Source organism: Crinia signifera, chromosome 2, assembly GCF_055691185.1.
Source record: "Crinia signifera chromosome 2, ASM5569118v1, whole genome shotgun sequence".
NCBI lineage: Eukaryota > Metazoa > Chordata > Amphibia > Anura > Myobatrachidae > Crinia > Crinia signifera.
In genome coordinates, this window is record NC_139218.1 from 348,500,057 (window position 1) to 348,522,387 (window position 22,331).

Sequence of the window (22,331 nt, forward strand, 5' to 3'; positions counted from 1 at the left end):
GTCATTCAAAAAATCAAGCGGATTACGAATTCTCTAATTAACCATCAAAGCTGAATTATTCCCCTTAGTGTCCTATTTATTGATGACACAAAGCTATGTAAGGTTACTTACAATAAAGCAGAATTGCCATTCAACCCACACAATGGTTGCATATAGGGGATTATTCTGGTTCACTTGCAAAGGCAAATTCCTTCTCAAATGGACAAAACCATGTGCACTGCAGGGGCGGTAGATGTGCAGAGAGAGTTAGATTTGGGTGAGTTATTTTATTTCTGTGCTGGGAAAATACTGACTGCTTTATTTTTACACTGCAATATAGATCTCACTTTGAAATAAAACTCCACCCAAATCTAATTCCTCTCTGCACATGTTACATCGGCCCCCCACCTGCAGTGCACATGGTTTTGTGCATAAGGAATTTGCCTTTGTGAGTGAACCAGAATAAGGGCCATAGTGAGCAGCCCAAAACATTCTGTGGCTTCCTTGTTAGTAAGAACTTTATTTTGATAGCAATAATAAAAATGTGAAAATAATGACTTTACCAAAGTAAATTAAAACAGGTATTTTTAATTTTGGATATATATATTTTTTGTCATCTATATTTGAAAGCATCCTTTCTGCAGTATGTTTTTTGCGTAATATGCAAACAAATTGATTGCAGAATTCTATCTTTACAAATATGAAATAATCCTCTAGCATTAGTTAATTTTCTGTTGCATTATGTACTTATTGACATTGTTATTGGATTTCGTATTTTCTTAAAATGCCCCAAAAAAGTAAGAAATGGGTTTAGATGGCAAAATATGCTAAATGGGTACACAAACAAAACCTAATTGTGTCCCATGGATGATACCAGTATGATCACATACCTACAGTGCTGTTAGAATTTGGGCGAGGGTCACAGCATTTTGTCCCACACATAATTTCCTCTTCCGATAAGCACAAATTCTTTATTAAAAAATACGTGTTCATTTTCCCTTTGCCTTTTACTTCAATGACTCCCCTTTCTGTTATTTCAAAGTTTTCATGTTTCAGAGCACTGCAGAAATAACAGGTAATCCCAAAATTGAAAATGGCTTAATTACATTTGTTGTGGGCATAACAAAATTTATTGTATGTTGATAATTAAACAGAGACTGTATATGTTTGCAAACCAAAGTTAGTTCTAGGTAAACTGTGGCACTGTTATAAAATGTAGAATCTATGAATATATATAATCTTTTGTGTACATATTCAGCAAGTCATTTTCCCTGTAACCAATACAATATCCTATTGCCCCTGAAAAAATGAAATGATCAGGGATTATGTTTCACCTGCCTAAAGCAGGCAAAACAAAATCCATGATAAATGCTGGCTTTTTTGGGGATGCGATCATGAAAACACTCAGGGTTCACCAATGTTTTTCTGTTCCTATTTGGATGGGGGGGTCTCCAAATGTTTGATTTGAGAGTGATTGTGGACAGTCCATACAAGATGCATATAATTAGCCTTCAACAAGATATAGGGCCTAATTCTGACCTGATTGCATGACTAATTTGTTCTCAAAATAGGCAAAACTATGTGCACTGCAGGTGGGGCAGATGTAACATGTGCAGAGAGTTAGATTTGGGTGTTTTTTGTTTCTGTGCAGGGTAAATACCAGCTGCTTTATTTTTACACTGCAATTTATATTTCATTTTGAACACACCTCACCCAAATCTAACTCTCTCTGCACGTGTTACATCTGCCCCACCTGCAGTGCAGCATGATTTTACCCATATTCAGATTAAATTTACCCTGTGATCAAATCTGAATAAGGGCCATAGTCATGCAGTTTATGTAATAATGCACTTGAGACGGTATGGGTCATAGGTTTGACACTACGAAGGTCGACCACTAAATGGTGACAGGATTGGAAGATTGACACAAGCATTAGGTCAACAATAGGAAGGTCAACAGTCGAAAGGTCGACATGAGTTATTCCTGGATGGGTGGTGGTAACCTTAATTCTTACAAAAGGACAAGATGGGGCAGGGGTAGAAGACATGACACATTCATTGGTGGTTCTTTATCCCATTCATAGTTCACATTCTAGCCTAAAGCACAAAACACATACACATTACTCTTACTGGAATGTTGTTGGACTGAGGTGAATTTTATCTGGAACACCGTGACTTTCCATTCGGGAAGCAGTGTTCACTGTATCGCCAAACAAGCAGTACCTGGGCATCTTATCCCCAACAACCCCCGCTAACACCGGCCCAGTGTGAATGCCAACTCTGATCTGAAATATGAAAGTATATGGATATCTGTTACTCGGAGAATACATTGCCCACTTTATTTTATTACAGTGCATAATAATTGTGATGGTGGCTCTTGAATATCTAACATTTTCCTAGTTATAAATAGGAACAATCCAGTGGATTACATCTATAGAGCACATTATTCACCTGAATTGGTTCCCCAGATATAGGATTGATCACTTCCCTTGATGCTATTCTCATGCCCAGGGAAAAATTAGCAACTCTCTCCACATGGGTTTCCATGGGAACCGGTACACCTCCCACCACCATATATGCGTCACCGATCGTTTCAACCTGTGAAAAAGATACATTACTGATTATATGACATTCATTTATATGTAGAAAACAGAAGTGAGCAAGGTCTCAAACTAACACATGGCACAATGGGGCCGATTCCGGTTCACTCGGAGTGAACCAAATTCAACCCCTCCCCCGTTGGCCGCGGTGATTTACAATGTTGCTGGTCCATTTGCACATGCCGTGTAGGCCGCATGCATGTGGCAGCGGGCTTGGGTGCCGCCATTGGGAACACCCAGCATTTCATGGGCATCCCCATGACAAATCTGGATGTTCCCATGGGATTGCGGACAGGACGAGGTTTGCCGGGGCGGGCGGTTGACGTCCCATGATGTCAGCCGCCCACCCTGTCTTCATCCCGCTGCCCGCATATATAACTCTGTCTCCACTTGCGAAGACAGGAAATCATTTGATGGTTGCCGACCATCGAATGATTTCTCCTGCTGCGGGCACATGTGAGGGGATGTGTCTTCATTACACATAATTGTGATGGGAAATGGTGCCGGGCGGGGGCGTGCATCACCGGGGCGGTGTCACAACAACCTTCGCAGTTTACTGAGTCAACTAGAATCAACCCCAATGTACCATCCAAATGAAACATGCAGGGTCGGTATGTAGTCAATAGAAGCATATGGGGTTTATTTACAAAGATGGAAGTTCTATTTCAGATGGGATGTTGCTATGGGCAACCAATCAGAATCTACTTCTTATTTATTTAGCACATTCTATCTAGAAAATAATAGATAGAATCTGTTTAGTTGCCCCGAGCAACATCCCATCTGAAGTAGAACTCCCATCTTAGTAAATAAACCCCTTCTGTATATGTCTATTTGTAATAGGATCTTAAATTGCACATCCTGTGTCAGTACCTACATCATGCTGGTATGTTATGTCATCAGTGATTGGTGATTTGTCTGTCTCCTGATGCCGCAGTAGCCCTACCCGTTCACAAGATGGCCAAAATATGTTAGTAATACATGGCAGGAAAGGCAATTAGCTATGGACTACCAGCTACAGTATTTTACCACATTCTGCTAATGTAGGCCTTGGGAAATTCACAATGTTTATATGTGTTGCTTGACTTGCTTTTGTGGAACCATTATTATTTAATACAGCTACAGTACATCATATTATAGATAGTAAAACAACTCATTCAGCAAGATAAAAATTTCCAATCCTAGTTTGTGGGTTTTACTTTTGACTGATAGCTTATGATGAAAGGCAGCATGCAATATACTGTAAGGTGCGATCTATGCTGTGGTAGTAGATGCTTTAAAGATGACTGTGGGATTAAACAGTTGCCCCTGATGGGGAGCTATGATGGCGGGCAGTGCCGACAGCTCGCCGTCAGAGTATTCAACTCCCTCCCCTTCACGGCGAGTGTTCCCATTAAAAGGCGGGGCTCGCAACAAAATGCAGCTGAGTTGCTGCATTATCTTGGTTGGACGGAGAGGATGGCTTTTACTCGCCGAAAAAAAGCCATCCTCTCCGTACAAACCTCCCTCAATGTGGCATTCAATACACCTCATAGACTGGGCTAAAACCTTTTCACAAGGAAGATTGTTAGGGCACTGAGTTGACCACATGCAACTGAACACGTGCCAGCCCTTATATAGAACACATTTCCTCCATTCATATGTAGCCAAATTACCCAAGTGGACAAGTCACTTTCAAAACCCGAAATCATTCTTGTGCTCCAGTTTATTAAGTTTCTCAATTTCCAGCCCCCTTCTGAATGTCCATGTGTAACTGTTATTGAAGAATGAATATAATGGGCGGTATTCAATCTGGGATTCCAACTGTCAGAACATTCCGACAGTAGGAATGCTGGGCCATTTTTGCTCAGCTTGACAGAACCTCGACAGTCAATGTTCCGCCTGAGGAATGTGAAATGAAAGTGTGCGCCAGTGAAAACGTCCGCAAATTGTCGAAAAACGGCCATTAATTCAACAATGCGTTTCCGACCAAACAGATCAGACTTGTTTTAAATTTGCCTTCAATGCTGTCGGAAACAGCAGCATTGAATATGCGGCGGCTGCTATTTCCCTTGGTGGAAATAGCGGCCAAGATTGAATACCCCCCAATAGATGCTATAACTATAGTGAAAAGTACAAAAAAGTTGATAGGTGTTGAAGAATTTAGGTGGTAGCCATAATTATACCTTGTATACATCATGGACACTTGTAAGTCGATCAAATCTTGAATACATTGCATTGAGCATGTTGACTATTTGGATGGGCTCACAGGCAGAACATATGTTGGTAAATGTCACTACATCACTGAACAGTATTGTGCAGGTCTGAAACTCTCCTGTATGTGGGAAATGATATGTTAGTATGCATCCTGCATTGACGTTTGCTTGTCCAATACTGAAAAAGGTTTGCTAATATGCTAAACATACACTGGAATATTTTGTTTCAAAACTTATTTTAATTTTGGAACATAACATGCAGGGAATGTAATATCCAGTGAGATGCAGACATTAGAATGTTTCCAGCGAGTCTGCCCCTTGTGTTTGTTTGTTTATTTATAGAGACAATAATTTTTTAGGGCTTTGTCCAATATGACAATGGGCGGTATTCAATGCGAAGGGTGAGTGGTGGAGATGGGGGTTTGTACGGTGAGTATGGCTTTTTTTAAGCAAGGAAAAGCCATCCTCGTTGTCCAGTCCCCTCGCCGGCTGCTCGCTGTAATCTATGTTCTGGGGAAATCCTCGCCATCAGGGGAGGCAAGGATTCCACAGAATGGCGAGGTTTGCCGCAAATGCAGGGAGCCCGCTGCATATAGCGGCAAGCCTTGCCGTTTTGATGGCTGAACTCACCATTTCCACCTCGCTGCTACTTTGTGGGTGTGGTCAGTGTATGTGGGTGCATGCGCTCCCTACACTATGAACCCCAATGTCTTCCTAAATACATAAAAATAGAAAAAGCTAATTATTGTGAGAAAATTAGACAACATTTTAATACTTATGATTCATGGCTGACGTTGTGGCCAGCTGGGCAGCAGATCCTTATCATGTGCCTTGATGATGGGTCTATTTTTATGTGAAGGCCTGGTGCTGTGGCTTTATCTTCCACCTTTGTTAATCTGGCCCTGCGCTTGGGTTCCCGTAGGTTTCAATAGAACAATCACTCATTGGGCAGGTGAGGCTATTGGGGGTACTCAATCTGTGCCAATATTTCCCAACAGGGGAAATATCGGCACTCACCTATTCAATGCTGCCATTAACGACAGCATCGAAGGCTCTCAGATCCATGTTTTTCTTTGAAGTCGGATCTGTTTTCTCGGAAACGGCCGTTTTCCGGCAATCTGTGGCCATTTCAGACAATTTATAGAGTTTCTGACACTCGGCAGTCAATACATTGAATATTGACTGTCAATGTACTGTCGGAACCCGTCAGAAACGGCTGGGACGTTACAACAGTCAGAATGCAGGATTGAATACTCCCCTATATAGTTAAATAGTGGAAGGGAAGTACCTGCTTGAACCTTCTTGCCTTCTTTCAGCTGATTGGCCACATGCTGGGGAAGCATCGCATACAGCAAGGTCTCCGTTTTCTTCTTCTCAATCTCCAAGTGTTTTGACAGTATGCGCAGCTCTTCCTTTTTTCTCTCCAGCTGATTGGACAGCTCAATCTCCGCTAGTCTCTGATGATTCAGCAGGATCAGGTCTCTAGTTACATCATGTTTTGCAATGTCAGACATATGCATATTTATCTCTTCCAGTTCCTGCAGACTTCGCAGCTTAGGAGAACACATGTAGATCATGCATTGTATGGACTCCATCCAAATCATATGGCCTTAAAGAAACAATAAGTCCTTTGTGATGCACTGGCTAAGCTCTAGTGCAGGGGTGGCCAAACCAGTCCTTGAGAATCTAAAATGGTCCACGTTTTCCAAATCACCTAGCAGGTGCACAGCTGTAGTCATTACTAACTGTCACTTTTTGAAAAATTCTGCATTCATTCCTACTATGAATCCACAGGTTGCCTGAAACACGTGAGCTGTTGGTAGATCTTGAGGACAGGTTTGGCCACCCCTGTTCTAGTGTATTTGTAAATGCAAGTTCATAGCAATCAGAAGGAGGGCTATTTATGTAGGTGCAACTTTTATATAGCAACATAACATGCAGTATATTTTACAGCTAAAACATAAGGGGATGGAAACAGTTTTAAAGAGCGAAAGGGAAAGCTAAAGTGGGTAGAAAAAAAATAAACACAAATCAGAATAACATGAAGAGGCGATAAAATTAAGTTGGAAGAAAAACCTTTAATTTAGAGGGGGGAAAGATGCAATGCATGAGGGGAACAACTTAACCCTTTTTGTGACAAGTGAATATGATGAAATAGGTGTGAAAATTGTTAAGATTTTTATTCATCATAATGACCTGTAATGTTTACTTTATGTAGGAAATGTAATATTTTTTACTTTGAATTATTTAATTTGAATTTATATAACAAATGTGCGTGACGCTGGCATTTTTAACCACAAAATGTTGGCACTCAAAGGTTAAGCTGCCTAACAAATTACACTCTGACAAATGTAAATGGCACTATAAGTTTTGCAACATTCCAAATGGCACTATTGCTTTTACAGCTCTTGCTCGTGGCTGTAAAACCAATAGTGCCAGTTGGAATGTTGCAAAGCTTATAGTGCCATTTCAGTTTTAGAAGTAGGAGTCCTAGCTCAATAGACTCTCAAAAACAGCTATGGGTTACAGCTAATTTTCAACTTTGCTGCTTGTCTGTACAAAGCATTGCCCCCCCAGTAGTTATTACTGGGTTTGGGAGAACTAGATGAATGGTATAGAAAAATACAGAAAACAATTCAAAACACAGTACTGGCGAACCTGTGGCTCTCCAGCTGTTGTGAAACTACACATCCCAGCATGCATTGCCACTGTTTTAGAATTCTCTAATAGCAAAACTGTGGCAACGCATGCTGGGACTTGTAGATTCACCAATCACCACAGCTGGAGAGTCACAGGTTGGCCAGGCCTGGTGTACTTGGTACCTCTGAGCTTTAGCATTGGCTGTTTCTTCCAGGATTCCGGCATCATTTCCCGCTTTGTCTTTAGTACAAATTGACTATTCACAAACATCTGAATATTCGCTATGGTGAAAGTAACTTGTGGATGGACAATGGTGAAATATTCATCTAGTCGGATCTCCATGGTTTGTATACCTGGGACATATTTTTGTATGTTCACCCCAGCCTGTTTTACCTTCATCTGTTAGAGAGCGAGAGAATTTAATCCGCACAGTCTTATATATGTTTCAATCAGTCACCCTATTAATTCTATCACCCAAAGTTCGGGTATTAATATATAGGGAGGTGCTTCCCAGGAATTGGTATAAATGTACAAACAGCGAAAGAAACAAGAATTCCTACAAGGGGCACTCTGGACTGACATATGTGAATTTAATCAACATATGTTCCATATTTTGTGTTTCCAGTGTCCCAAGAAAATTTTAAAACTTAACTTTTATTTATTCTACTGTTAAGAACTGCGAAATATTAAAATAAAGTGAAAAAAAAGTGTATTAAGGTGATCAAAAATATTAAAATAGAGCTGTCCGTCTCCAATGTGTCTTAAATCTTTTACGTCAAATGACTTATTGGCTCTATTGCTGTACCGCAAGAAGGCAGAAATCAGTTATAATTGTTCCTTTGGTAGTATGGGATTTCTCACGTTAATTACTATGTGGAGAGAATTCTTTGTCACTATATGTATTAGGTGGAAATAAATTTCTATGGTGTGGTCATCTGTCAATCACTAGGTACCTTGTAACTACTCAATCCTTGTAGTGTACTATGGAGTGAGTTAGGTGTAATTGTGGGTTAAATTACCCTTTTATGTTGGCGTATCACCTCAGTATATGATTGAATATTCACCCAATGATGTTGCCTGATGAGTGTATGGCACCTTAAATTAGCAGTATAGATGCCTGCAATTTCTCACCGAAAGTGATTTTATATGAGTGTGTGCCATTTATCAGGGTTGGGTATTAAGAACTGAGACAGTGGTCCCTATTTAGTGATGACTGTCTTCCACACTCCACTGGAAATCAGTGGTTTAGTAAGATTAATATTGCAATGGAGGATGTATTGTTTGCCAATCCTCCATCAACTATATAGTAGGTTGACAAAGATATCTTTGTTACAATATCAGGTTGATACAATAAGTGTCAAGGTATCCACATAGTAATATCCTCTGGTGAGTATGTAGCAATAATTTGGCAGTCTGAATATCTGCAGTTTTTCACTGGACATTAGTTTTATAGTCCCATATATTACTCATCAGGGTTAGATATTAAAATTGAGAGAAATATCCTTTTATAATAACTGATAGCTGCAGTACATATTAGACCTTCCACCTGTTTTTTATTTTATCTCTCCGGTCAGTTTTAACAAATATAATTAGCGGTATAAATACCCGCAATTACTTGCTGACAATCGGTTTGATAATCAAGTGCACAAAGTGCCAAATAGGTGGATGTAAGTGGTATTGGTATCAATTCTATATATATTTTATCCTCCACTTATCACAAAGAGTTTCTGGACATGTAATATTAACCATAATTAGCGGTACAAGTATCCGCAGTTTTTTACAGACCAGGTGATGTGGATTAGGATACTGTTATATTCAGTATGTACTGTTAATAATTTATCACAGAAAAAAGGGTGCTATTCATGTTTATTATATCACTGGAATAAATTCATTTGCCAAGCCTATGCAATATTAAACACTGTGTTTTAATGGTTTCTAAAATGTGGCTGTGCTGTCCTGATCAATTAATTATTGTCAGGGATATCACACAGATCACAAGTCCAGTCCCATTCACAGGATAAATGTCAGACAGTGATTAGCAATATGGTTACAAAGTCTGTGACTAATAGAGAGTCATTTGTCACATTGTACTAATATGTATCCATTTATTTCATTTGGGAACGCTCACAAATATCTGCTTTATAGCATCAGCGTTTCCCTATATTGCAGGCTGGTTCATATATAAATTTTTAAACATGAAAGCAATTAGTTTAAAACTCTGCAGACATTTACACAGTAGTTTTAATTAGCAGCGGGCCACGTGTATTGAGCCCGCTGTGCACAAATAATATATTCTGTGTATTATCAACAAGCGCGGTACAGCGCAAATAGCCTTTGATTAGCAGCGTGTGCTGTAGCACATTTCACCGGCGGACAGGCTCTAACAGGGTGGGTCGGTCACATATACATCAGTGCCGTATCCCCCCTGTGTCTTCTCCTAACGTACGTTTCGCACAAGGCTTATTCATAGGACCAAACTTTGGTCCTATGAATAAGCCTTGTGCGAAATCACACGCTGCTAATCAAAGGCTATTTGCGCTGTACCGCGCTTGTTGATAATACACAGAATATATTATTTGTGCACAGCGGGCTCAATACACGTGGCCCGCTGCTAATTAAAACTACTGTGTAAATGTCTGCAGAGTTTTAAACTAATTGCTTTCATGTTTAAAAATTTATATATGAACCAGCCTGCAATATAGGGAAACGCTGATGCTATAAAGCAGATATTTGTGAGCGTTCCCAAATGAAATAAATGGATACATATTAGTACAATGTGACAAATGACTCTCTATTAGTCACAGACTTTGTAACCATATTGCTAATCACTGTCTGACATTTATCCTGTGAATGGGACTGGACTTGTGATCTGTGTGATATCCCTGACAATAATTAATTGATCAGGACAGCACAGCCACATTTTAGAAACCATTAAAACACAGTGTTTAATATTGCATAGGCTTGGCAAATGAATTTATTCCAGTGATATAATAAACATGAATAGCACCCTTTTTTTCTGTGATAAATTATTAACAGTACATACTGAATATAACAGTATCCTAATCCACATCACCTGGTCTGTAAAAAACTGCGGATACTTGTACCGCTAATTATGGTTAATATTACATGTCCAGAAACTCTTTGTGATAAGTGGAGGATAAAATATATATAGAATTGATACCAATACCACTTACATCCACCTATTTGGCACTTTGTGCACTTGATTATCAAACCGATTGTCAGCAAGTAATTGCGGGTATTTATACCGCTAATTATATTTGTTAAAACTGACCGGAGAGATAAAATAAAAAACAGGTGGAAGGTCTAATATGTACTGCAGCTATCAGTTATTATAAAAGGATATTTCTCTCAATTTTAATATCTAACCCTGATGAGTAATATATGGGACTATAAAACTAATGTCCAGTGAAAAACTGCAGATATTCAGACTGCCAAATTATTGCTACATACTCACCAGAGGATATTACTATGTGGATACCTTGACACTTATTGTATCAACCTGATATTGTAACAAAGATATCTTTGTCAACCTACTATATAGTTGATGGAGGATTGGCAAACAATACATCCTCCATTGCAATATTAATCTTACTAAACCACTGATTTCCAGTGGAGTGTGGAAGACAGTCATCACTAAATAGGGACCACTGTCTCAGTTCTTAATACCCAACCCTGATAAATGGCACACACTCATATAAAATCACTTTCGGTGAGAAATTGCAGGCATCTATACTGCTAATTTAAGGTGCCATACACTCATCAGGCAACATCATTGGGTGAATATTCAATCATATACTGAGGTGATACGCCAACATAAAAGGGTAATTTAACCCACAATTACACCTAACTCACTCCATAGTACACTACAAGGATTGAGTAGTTACAAGGTACCTAGTGATTGACAGATGACCACACCATAGAAATTTATTTCCACCTAATACATATAGTGACAAAGAATTCTCTCCACATAGTAATTAACGTGAGAAATCCCATACTACCAAAGGAACAATTATAACTGATTTCTGCCTTCTTGCGGTACAGCAATAGAGCCAATAAGTCATTTGACGTAAAAGATTTAAGACACATTGGAGACGGACAGCTCTATTTTAATATTTTTGATCACCTTAATACACTTTTTTTTCACTTTATTTTAATATTTCGCAGTTCTTAACAGTAGAATAAATAAAAGTTAAGTTTTAAAATTTTCTTGGGACACTGGAAACACAAAATATGGAACATATGTTGATTAAATTCACATATGTCAGTCCAGAGTGCCCCTTGTAGGAATTCTTGTTTCTTTCGCTGTTTGTTACCTTCATCTGTGCAATGAAAGGATTTATACCCATATAAGTATTTCATTATTTTATCTTATGATCACAAAATATCTTATAGCAAGTGTGTGTACACAGTACACTTAATGTTATGTGGGATTCTTTCAGGTCTATATATCACATTTGAAACAAAGAGAAAGAAAAGAAATCAGTTTGGACGGGACGCACTCCTCACCCACAATGTCTATTTTAGACTCTTTATAAAAACATACCTACAATTAGGTGTATACTTTATTGGTGTATATTTACACATTGACCTAAGCGGTCATCATTTATTTTGGAGGTTCTCAATTTTATTAATTGTATGCAACCTTTTTTATATATATGTTCCCTTTGCAAGGGATAATAAGTAGCGAAATTATTAAAAACAAAGTGAAGATATAGAAGAAGAAAGGGTTTAATAAAGATTTAAAAGTATCTCTGTGATCTGTTTGTTGCTGTATTTAGTTTGCTTAATTTGTTGCAAATGTATCCAAATCTGTATTTACTTTATAATAAAGTGAATTTCCAAGTCTGCTATGTTTCTCGTCTAGATTCGATTTTTACATTCCTCCTTTGATTCTTTATGTCACACAAATGTAGTATTCATTGGAGTATTTAATTGTGTATAAATCGTCTTATTTCTATTCAAGCTTTGGTGTATTTATTCTGAGTGTACGTTTGTATTTTCACTTACACATCAAGTCTCTAAATGCCTAGTATCCTAAGATACAGTAATGCATCCCAAACATCATGTGAGAGGGGTGCTTGCCGTTCAGCCCGGCACTCTCTTCTATTTAATGTTTGGGATCGGGGAAAATTCCCATGGGGGTGCGCGCAGTGTGTGAGGGTCACAGCTGCTTGTGTGCATAAATGGTAGTACGAAATGGTGCACGACTGTGATTTTATTCGGGGATGTACATGTGTATAGACACTATACTTAGATGCTTTTATTGCAATCTATAAATGAGTTATATTCTCAAAGGTGTATCACATGTCAATGTTAGATATTTTTATTGTTTATAGCAAAAAAGTGTGAATTTTTGCATACACACAAGGAGATCACTAGATTGGATCGCGGTTGTGTGTCATATAGTTGTGCAGATTTTATTAGTACTGGTATTTACTTAGTGATTAATTCCCCTTTCATCTGCACATTGATCAGTATGATTAACTTTATAGATGTTATTAATCTCATCACATCTTGCGTACACATGGAGCAATCCCGAAATTGGTTCCTAAATTGGACTTGTTTTCAAGCAATGGTTATTTCCACTGCCTGTAAATGGTGGTGATTAAATACAACACAGTGTTTCCACACCTTTTAAACACTAGCCGCAAGGTGTCAGAATACTGAGAGTTGCGGATGTTTTTAGTACAGTAGACCGTGCTTGCAGATATTTGCACTTTGGTAGTTAAGCAGTGGGGATGTACATGTGTATAGACACTATACTTAGATGCTTTTATTGCAATCTATAAATGAGTTATATTCTCAAATGTGTATCACATATCAATGTTAGATATTTTTATTGTTTATAGCAAAAAAGTGAATTTTTGCATACACACAAGGAGATCACTAGATTGGATCGCGGTTGTGTGTCAAATAGTTGTGCAGATTTTATAAGTACTGGTATTTACTTAGTGATTAATTCCCCTTACATCTGCACATTGATCAGTATGATTCACTTTATAGATGTTATTAATCTCATCACATCTTGCGTACACATGGAGCAATCCCGAAATTGGTTCCTAAATTGGACTTGTTTTCAAGCAATGGTTATTTCCACTGCCTGTAAATGGTGGTGATTAAATACAACACAGTGTTTCCACACCTTTTAAACACTAGCCGCAAGGTGTCAGAATACTGAGAGTTGCGGATGTTTTTAGTACAGTAGACCGTGCTTGCAGATATTTGCACTTTGGTAGTTAAGCAGTGGGGATGTACATGTGTATAGACACTATACTTAGATGCTTTTATTGCAATCTATAAATGAGTTATATTCTCAAATGTGTATCACATATCAATGTTAGATATTTTTATTGTTTATAGCAAAAAAGTGAATTTTTGCATACACACAAGGAGATCACTAGATTTGATCGCGGTTGTGTGTCAAATAGTTGTGCAGATTTTATTAGTACTGGTATTTACTTAGTGATTAATTCCCCTTACATCTGCACATTGATCAGTAGGATTCACTTTATAGATGTTATTAATCTCATCACATCTTGCGTACACATGGAGCAATCCCGAAATTGGTTCCTAAATTGGACTTGTTTTCAAGCAATGGTTATTTCCACTGCCTGTAAATGGTGGTGATTAAATACAACACAGTGTTTCCACACCTTTTAAACACTAGCCGCAAGGTGTCAGAATACTGAGAGTTGCGGATGTTTTTAGTACAGTAGACCGCGCTTGCAGATATTTGCACTTTGGTAGTTAAGCAGTGGGGATGTACTTTCGCTCAGTAGCTTTTTCAAAGGCTCAACACCTAGGTATACCTTTCTTCTTCTATATCTTCACTTTGTTTTTAATAATTTTGCTACTTATTATCCCTTGCAAAGGGAACATATATATAAAAAAGGTTGCATACAATTAATAAAATTGAGAACCTCCAAAATAAATGATGACCGGTTAGGTCAATGTGTAAATATACACCAATAAAGTATACACCTAATTGTAGGTATGTTTTTATAAAGAGTCTAAAATAGACATTGTGGGTGAGGAGTGCGTCCCGTCCAAACTGATTTCTTTTCTTTCTCTTTGTTTCAAATGTGTCAATATTAAATCAGGGGGCTGCACCCTAGCAGGTCAGGAATTGTATTTGGATAAAACTCCTGGCAGGCTGACCGTTCTTCCACCCACAAAACAATACAAACTATTACCACTAAACTTATGGTGCGGGTCTCCCAATCCCTGTCTCTCAGGTCTACATATCAGCCACTTAAGTTGTAAATATCCATTTTGTGACTAAAACTATTTTCCTGAGAATGTAGCCTGTTTTCTAGAAACCAGTGACATCATTGCATTAAGGACTCCCACAAAATGGCTCCCTCCACTGTGTGCAGGTGACAGGTCCCATTAGTGCACGAAGATGTTACCATGACTATAATGGCTTGTGTCTAATGCAATAGTACTGTATTGTGTTCAAAAACCACAATGCAAAAATGATGGCTCTTACTTGCTTGTCAAACACGATATGGAAGGGAAACTCATTGCAAAAGGCCTTTTCATCCATCCATAGCCTAGTAGGATAAACTGGCTGAAAGGAATATAGCAAACTTCCTGGGGAAAAAAAAAAATCACTTATTTTTAAAATATATGCCCAGATGGGGTCACGCACCCCTTCCCTCCTTGTTCATAGGATTCTATTGAAAAATTACCTCCCAGCCATCAGTGCCAATAGATCTCTAGTAGTATTATTCTACACTCACTAGTGGTAATAGATACCAGTGACATTAACCCCTGCACCACCAGTATCAACAGTTTACATTGTGGCACCTACTATCTCTCTCCCCCCCAATGTCATGTGTCATACTGACAGTACCACCCCCCTTTTCCTCCATTGACAATAGTCCTATGCGCAATTAGACACCCAACTCCAGCATTAAGCTGAGATCAGGAGAGAATGGTCATGGGAGATGGATCATCAGTCCCCCTGCTGTAACTAAACTCTGCACTAGCAGGTATCATCATGACAGTGCTTGGATCAGTGGTCAGATGTACTAAGCCTTGTACACAGATAAAGTGATGTATATAAAGTGACAACCAACAAGCTCCTGTCATTGGCAACATGGCAGTTAGGAGCTGATTGGCTGTTACTTTATCTCCATCCACTTTATCTTTCGCCAAGCTTAGTGCATAGATCATAAGTTCCTCTCCTTGTACTGGCACATGCATCCCATGTACAAACAGGAAATGTCAAATGAGGAGGGGGCCATGTGCGGCCTCTGTGTTAACCCCTTTCTCTCTCATGGAGCAGAAGACTCCGGCATTGCTCATTCGCAGGTCTGTGGGAACATGGCGCCTGAGCCATATTCCTGGTGACTTCTGTACTGCTCATGCTGAAATCCTCACAAAAATGGCCACCATGCTATTTTCCAAGTGATATGAGCAACACAGGAAGCCAGAGAGATGGGCATAATATATGGGTGCAGGGCATATGGAGTGGGAATCCCTGGACCGGGCACCACACACTACACCCTTTATAGATACGCCATTGAATATCAATTCTAGGCATATTGAAACATTGCTTTTGGTTTGTATTACTGTAATAACTGAAGTGATATCAATAAGTACCTCTTCCAAACCTGACAACATTTCTGATGATGTCCCAATGTGATCTCTTTAACTGATTATAAGGTGATATATTATTTCCATCAGTTATTTGCTGTAACTCTTCCTTATTATAATCCTGTGTATATAAAGAGAAACTTTCACATAAGCTTAATCAAATAGATTTACTAAGATCCATAAGGCAATTGTTGATAATGAACTTTGTTTCCATGACTTAGATTTACAATTTACAACTAAGAAATCAATAATTTTCTTCAGCTCATCTCATCAAGCGCCAAGGTGCCGCTGCCATCTCATTCGCAAAGAGGATTTTGCAGGAAGAGACCATTTATAAGTGTTAATGAGGAGTGGTTGAAAAATTGTAGGCCTGTCATTGTGACGATTTCATGGTGTGTGTCTGACATCACTTGTGAGCTCATACGTGCCAAGCATGGCGTCTCCGTCACTACTGCTGTGACCATCTCTTAAACTCGACGTTCCTCATTTTAGCATATACAGTAGGCTGTGAATGTGTGCGCAATTGCGAGTTTGTGTTGGTTCCTATGGACATCTTTTATTTCTGGCCAGCAGATTGGCTTGCTAACACTACCAGTTCCGTAACCTAGTCAATTTTATTTACGTACAACCATTAAGCCAGTGATGTAGAACATTGCCACGCCAGCTGTTATTGAACTACACATCCCAACATGCCCTGCAGCAGTTCTAGCATAGCCAAATAGCAAAACTGTTGCACAGCATGCTGGGATGTGTAGTTCAACAACAGCTGGAGTGTCAAGGTTCTCCATCACTGCACTAGACCCTTAATAAGTGAAAGTGTATTGTAGGTGCAATTGTAATGAACATATTAAAATGTATTCTAAACTATTGTAAGGGCTGCATCGTCTCTGGCTCTTCTTCTTTCACCATGTGCAGCTTTGTGGGGTTACAGGTGATGAAACATAACCGTCTCCTTTTGGGGCCTATTTATCATATAATATTAGCCGCAAATATTATGTATCACCAGAATATATTTAGGGACCGCAGCAGGAATGGCCGATACCTGCTGCGAGTAGGTAGTAAATGCCACCCAGATCGCATTGAATATGCGATCCAATAATAAATGGGCCCCATAAACTCTTATCTTAGCAAATGTTAAAAAAAATTGCCATAGAAGAACTTGTATATCAGATAGAACTGGACATATACCGAAGTCACAGATCCAGCTCTAGCTGATCTCTCTGATATTGACACTGGTTATGATTAGTACCTACCAAGTTCTGCCTCGGCTTTGACATTTTCTTTTTCACTGTCACCGTCTGCAGAACCTCAAATATGACGTGTTCCCTCTTCCCAGTGCGCTCCATCTCCTCACTCTGATAAATGATCCTCATTGTTACATCACTGTCAAAGAAATCTTTGGCCACAGATTCTATTATCCCTGTGAAACCAAGTTATAGGTTAGCCGTGAAACATTTACAGTGTAATCATCTCTTCGACATCTGTCACATTGTTCTTAGTGAATGTATCAGGGGTAATGTTTAAGGTATTGTGACAGAATAAAGAAGTGGATACAATGGTAGACAATCATAGGCGTGCGCAGAACATTTTATTAGGGGGTGCACCATCAAAGGAGTGTGCCTAGCATGTCTAACACCGCCAATCAGGCGTGTCTACCATCATATATGGGCACTAACTACAATATAAAACGTCTCTCAGACACACCATAATCTCCTGCCTCTTTCAGTTTTAATCTTATAATTACTCTGTGTAACAGTACATGCAAATAAAGTCAAAAATATATATGGATGACGCAGGTATGTAGTGATATGACAATGGTCTAGTACAAGTAACAAACACACCTATTGTAATTGAATGATGGGCTCTTCTTTGAATGGAATACAGTTCTAAAAAGCAAAAGTCTTTGGTAAAAGGTATTGCTGGTATTCATAGGTGTTCATAAGGGTGGGCACAGCATTAGGGGGTGCCTGTGCACCCTTAACACTCAATGTGCGCACACCTATGTAGACAATAATTTTTTTTGTTTTCCATTTCTCTTGCGTCCAGCACATTCTAAGAAATTGCAATAAACTGTATATATGAGATGTATCAAGACTTGGACACTGAGAAAATGAATAAGTACCCAAAGCAGTCAGCTTTTAACTTTCGATTCAAAAACTGCGCCAGATCAAAGTCACCTCAAAGCTGATTGGCTGTTAGGGAGGGCTGCATCAAGCCTTGGATAGAGCTAAAATGAAGATGTTGCCCAAAGTCTGCATTTGGGGCCCTCCTCGGCACGATATTGAAGCAGCTTTCACCATCTTTACCTGGCTCCTGCTGCAATACATATGGCAGTCTCCTGGGAGCGGATTCCCGCATTCATTGGGGGTGCATCAACACCATACTTACCTGTAGTAACGTGCACACGACTATACCAATTATTCCTACTAAAGAAATAACATCATTTCAACAGAATACTGTGACTTTGTATATGAGCAGAATTTGTTTCTGTCCCCCAAAGGTTATTACAGTTTATCCATATTCCACTTTTGAAGAGATCCACCTTTTCAATATGTAATTACATGAAAATGATTTCAGTTGACATATTTTATTGTACATGTTTTCGCTTTGCTGTTTTATGATATAATTTAATTGTTATTGACCGGTCAATTATTTTACGAGATAAAGATTCTCTTTGCTATTAATCTGTGTGGTCTGTAGTCTTTACTGTCAGTCAGCAATTTCCCAATTAAGATTGCATTTTAGCGCAGAGTATTTCCATATTGTTTGTACCTGTTATCTATTGCCTATTATCGAGCAGCAGCACAACGCCTAATAAGCAGCCAGCTGATCTCATACCTGGAACTATGTGACAGAAGCCGCTTCTGTCCGAGTAATAATGAAGGAGCATTCTTCCATCACCTGTTTTTTCCACTCGAAAGGAAGGTGCATTCATTTTCTGTAGAACATATGCAGTTTATACATTAATCAGACATATTTGTACAGCAACATGATCTGGGCAATGTTTCATAAAATGATTTCTAAAGGGCAAGAGCGTGAATCCAAATTTAGGGAAACCAGAGTATGAGGGGAGGATGACTAGACTGAAATGCTTGGTGAGTGACATGTGCAAGGCGTTTTGCGATAAAGTACTGCTACTTTTTTTATCGCCGGCAGTACGTAAGTTGAATGACAGAAAGCTGGCATTTGGGGTTGGTATCCGCCCATTATCGTGTTGGGCAGTGTATACCTGATCAGGTCTGTAAAACCCCCTTAGGGGGTTTTAGTGTATTAATATACATTGCCGCCCCTCACCGCCCGGCCGCCGCAATGCCAGCGCTTATGTACGTACACTTTTGGTGCTCAGCTACTTCCTCACCCTGGTGGCCATTATATTAGTTTTGTGGGCCTGGAGCCAACACAGGATCTATTATCACCCGGCGACTGCCCTGACTAGTGGCATGTTGTGGTTCTTATTATCTTCTCCTCTTAAAAAGGTTTTCAAAGTCATGTAATACTCCGCATCTGTTATGCACTTATATAATCAGGCAGGGTTTTTTATTTTCATTGTCCTGGGATAAAGCCCAAATTGCCCTTAATGGATACAGAATATTACCTTATAGGAAAGTGTCAGGTAGCTATGAAGAGCATCTAGATTCTCAATGAATTCCATTAGGTTCCCTCCCAAAGTTCGTAACATTCGATCATATCCAGACTGCTTACAGAAGGAGAAGAAATAGACTCCGAACATCTTGAGAACTTCTTCCTCAGATACATCTAACAATGAAAGGAAAACACCAGCAGCATTGAATGATACTGGGGGAGATTTATCAACAATTTTCTTTCTTTAAGTTTTCACCTGTTTTTGGGTGGTGTAAACTACTGTATTTATGGAAGAGAAAGTGACTGGAAGATTGCTGCAAAGACCTCTTAAAACCTGGCAGGCTATAACTCGCCATCCCGATGATTTTATACATAAAATAAAGAAATAAAAGTCACATATTTTAGGCTTCCACGTGGAAGGATGTATCCAAGCGCAGTTTTCCCAAAACTTCAATTTAAAATGTGTCTATTACACAGACTGCAAACCATGCAGCCAATCACAGTGTATACCACATACAGAAATGATGGTTTTGTGACTTTGGATCCATGCACTGAACCAGGCAGGACACCGTACAAACACACACACATTGGGGGTAATTCAGATGCTATTGTAGTTGCTTAGTCCTCCACAAAGTACCGATTATTGGTGCCTTGCTCATGTGCAGGATCTATTCTGCACATGTATCAGCGGGTTCTGCGACAACTGATGCAGGTCGGCATCAGACTGTCTTCATTGATATTTTGCACTATATGGCCCTTATTCAGGTCGGATCGCAGTGAAAATGTGTTCTCAAAATGGGCAAAACCATGCTGCACTGCAGGTGGGGCAGATGTAACATGTATAGAGAGAGTTAGATTTGTGTGAGCTATTTTGTTTCTGTGCGGGGTAAATACTGGCTGCTTTATTCTTACACTGCAATTTAGATTTCAGTTTCAACACACCCTGCCCAAATCTAACTCTCTCTGCACATGTTACATCTGCCCCACCTGCAGTGCACATGGTTTTGCCCATTTTAAGAACAAATGTGTACTGCGATCAGATCTGAATAAGGGCCTATATCAGTGACAATATGAAATGTGTCATTAGTTTCATGCAAATCCACATTATTATAATTATCAGACAGAATTACATTGTCATTACTTACAGTATCACCATGTACAGTCAGATCTGCAAATTCTCCCCCACTGGAACGTATTCAGAGACCCTCCACTTTCATATATTCTTACACCCTTATACAATGTCCTAATAATGATGCCGGTGAGTATGATATCGACCTCCAAAGTTGTTGACCGGTCCCTATATTTTCTGACAACCTTAGCAGTATTACCTCAATGTATTGTATATACAGGTTTTTTGGACCCCAAACCCAAAATTTGGGCACGATCAGATTACACTCTAATAAAGGGACTTAGAATAAGGCACTTACTAAGCATACTGCAAGCTTCTTTGATCATTCTCAATGTAATAACATCGTCATAAACTTCATAGGTCATAAATGTATCCTGAACTTGAGCCAAGCCTCTGAAAATGAGATAGGATTAGTTGTACTACAATAAGCCTATGTTAAAGCAGAGTACCTACAAATAAGATTATGGATGGGCTAAAAATAGTTTTTTTTCCATTAATTTGTTTAGATGATTCCATTAATCCATTTTAACATATTCCAAAAGAGGATGAGAAATAACAGGTGAAAGCACATAAGTTTACTGTGCTCCTCAAATTGTATTAATATAGCATCAAGGCCCAAATGTAATAGTTTAGGATTTTCAGGGACTAATGCAATTTAGATGATACAGCCACTGGATTTAAGGTGGTAGCTAGCTTTAAGGACAATCTGGTTATGCTTGAAAACGAATTGCTTCAGGGCTGTGGCATGATAGCCTACTATGGTCTTCCCTTTCTAGGAGAGTGTGATACTCTATGGCACTCTGCTCTCATTGGGCCAGATTCTTTAAGCTTCAAAAGTGATAAAATGGAAAGTGATAAACAGCCAGCCAATCGGCTCCTGTCTGACATTTTTTCAAACACAGTCTGTGACATGGCAGATAGGAGCTGATTGTCTGGCTGTTTATTACTCTCCATTTTATCACTTTTGAAGCTTAGAGAATCTGGCCCATTGGCTGAATTTACCACTCTAGAGCCTCAAAAACATCGTCCTTGACTTGACAGTCCACCATTTGCATTGTTTTTTATTTTTGTTTGTTTGTTTTGTTGTGAGAGACCTGTGCAGAGATCTGGAGCACCACCAGGCTTGTTAGACGCTGTCTCTGTCTGGTCCTCCATGCAGTTTTTTCTGATCCTCCCTGGCCGAACAAATTGAAGACAATTGTTATAGGGTTAGCCTCTCTTCCAGCCATCTGAGCCAGACGATAGTTGCTTTCCTGCTGTCCACACTCACTTCCCAGGGTTCTATCTTCCATCCCATGGCTGGACCTTATCATGAGTGGCTCCTGGAGCATCTGAAGCTTTGGAGGTTGTCCATAGCTTGTCTAGAGGTGGCACCAGAATTTGGCACTGAGACTCTGCTCTCCATGAAAAGCCTTCACTCTGTTCCAAACAACCACTGTCCCCTGCTGAGATGAATTCATTCAGCACATTACCTAGACCTTTATTTGGACCATCAAAAGCCTCAAGGTTTTACAAAAAAATTCCTGTGGTGATGGCCTGGTCTTGCCCAACTTCAAAACATATTATATACATGGTGTGGCCAATGAAA

The 22,331-nt window shown here is 39.2% G+C and overlaps 1 protein-coding gene across 3 annotated transcripts in view; it reads right to left on the minus strand.

Moving 5' to 3' along the window:
- Window positions 1-22,331, minus strand: part of LOC146057890 (guanylate cyclase soluble subunit beta-2-like) — a 36,613-nt gene that overhangs the window by 4,535 nt on the left and 9,747 nt on the right. Inside the window, exons 3-14 of one of the 3 annotated variants that reach the window (XM_083169699.1) lie at window positions 21,042-21,136; window positions 19,628-19,788; window positions 18,871-18,970; window positions 17,286-17,452; window positions 16,039-16,153; window positions 14,921-15,024; window positions 7,593-7,809; window positions 6,059-6,379; window positions 4,741-4,889; window positions 2,430-2,576; window positions 2,109-2,263; window positions 870-1,039 (exon numbers count right to left, since the gene is read on the minus strand). In XM_083169699.1, the coding sequence (XP_083025825.1) occupies window positions 870-1,039; window positions 2,109-2,263; window positions 2,430-2,576; window positions 4,741-4,889; window positions 6,059-6,379; window positions 7,593-7,809; window positions 14,921-15,024; window positions 16,039-16,153; window positions 17,286-17,452; window positions 18,871-18,970; window positions 19,628-19,788; window positions 21,042-21,136 (1,901 nt within the window). The remainder of the gene's footprint in view (window positions 1-869; window positions 1,040-2,108; window positions 2,264-2,429; window positions 2,577-4,740; window positions 4,890-6,058; window positions 6,380-7,592; window positions 7,810-14,920; window positions 15,025-16,038; window positions 16,154-17,285; window positions 17,453-18,870; window positions 18,971-19,627; window positions 19,789-21,041; window positions 21,137-22,331) is intronic. The other 2 variants (XM_083169700.1, XM_083169701.1) reach the window with 2 other exon arrangements.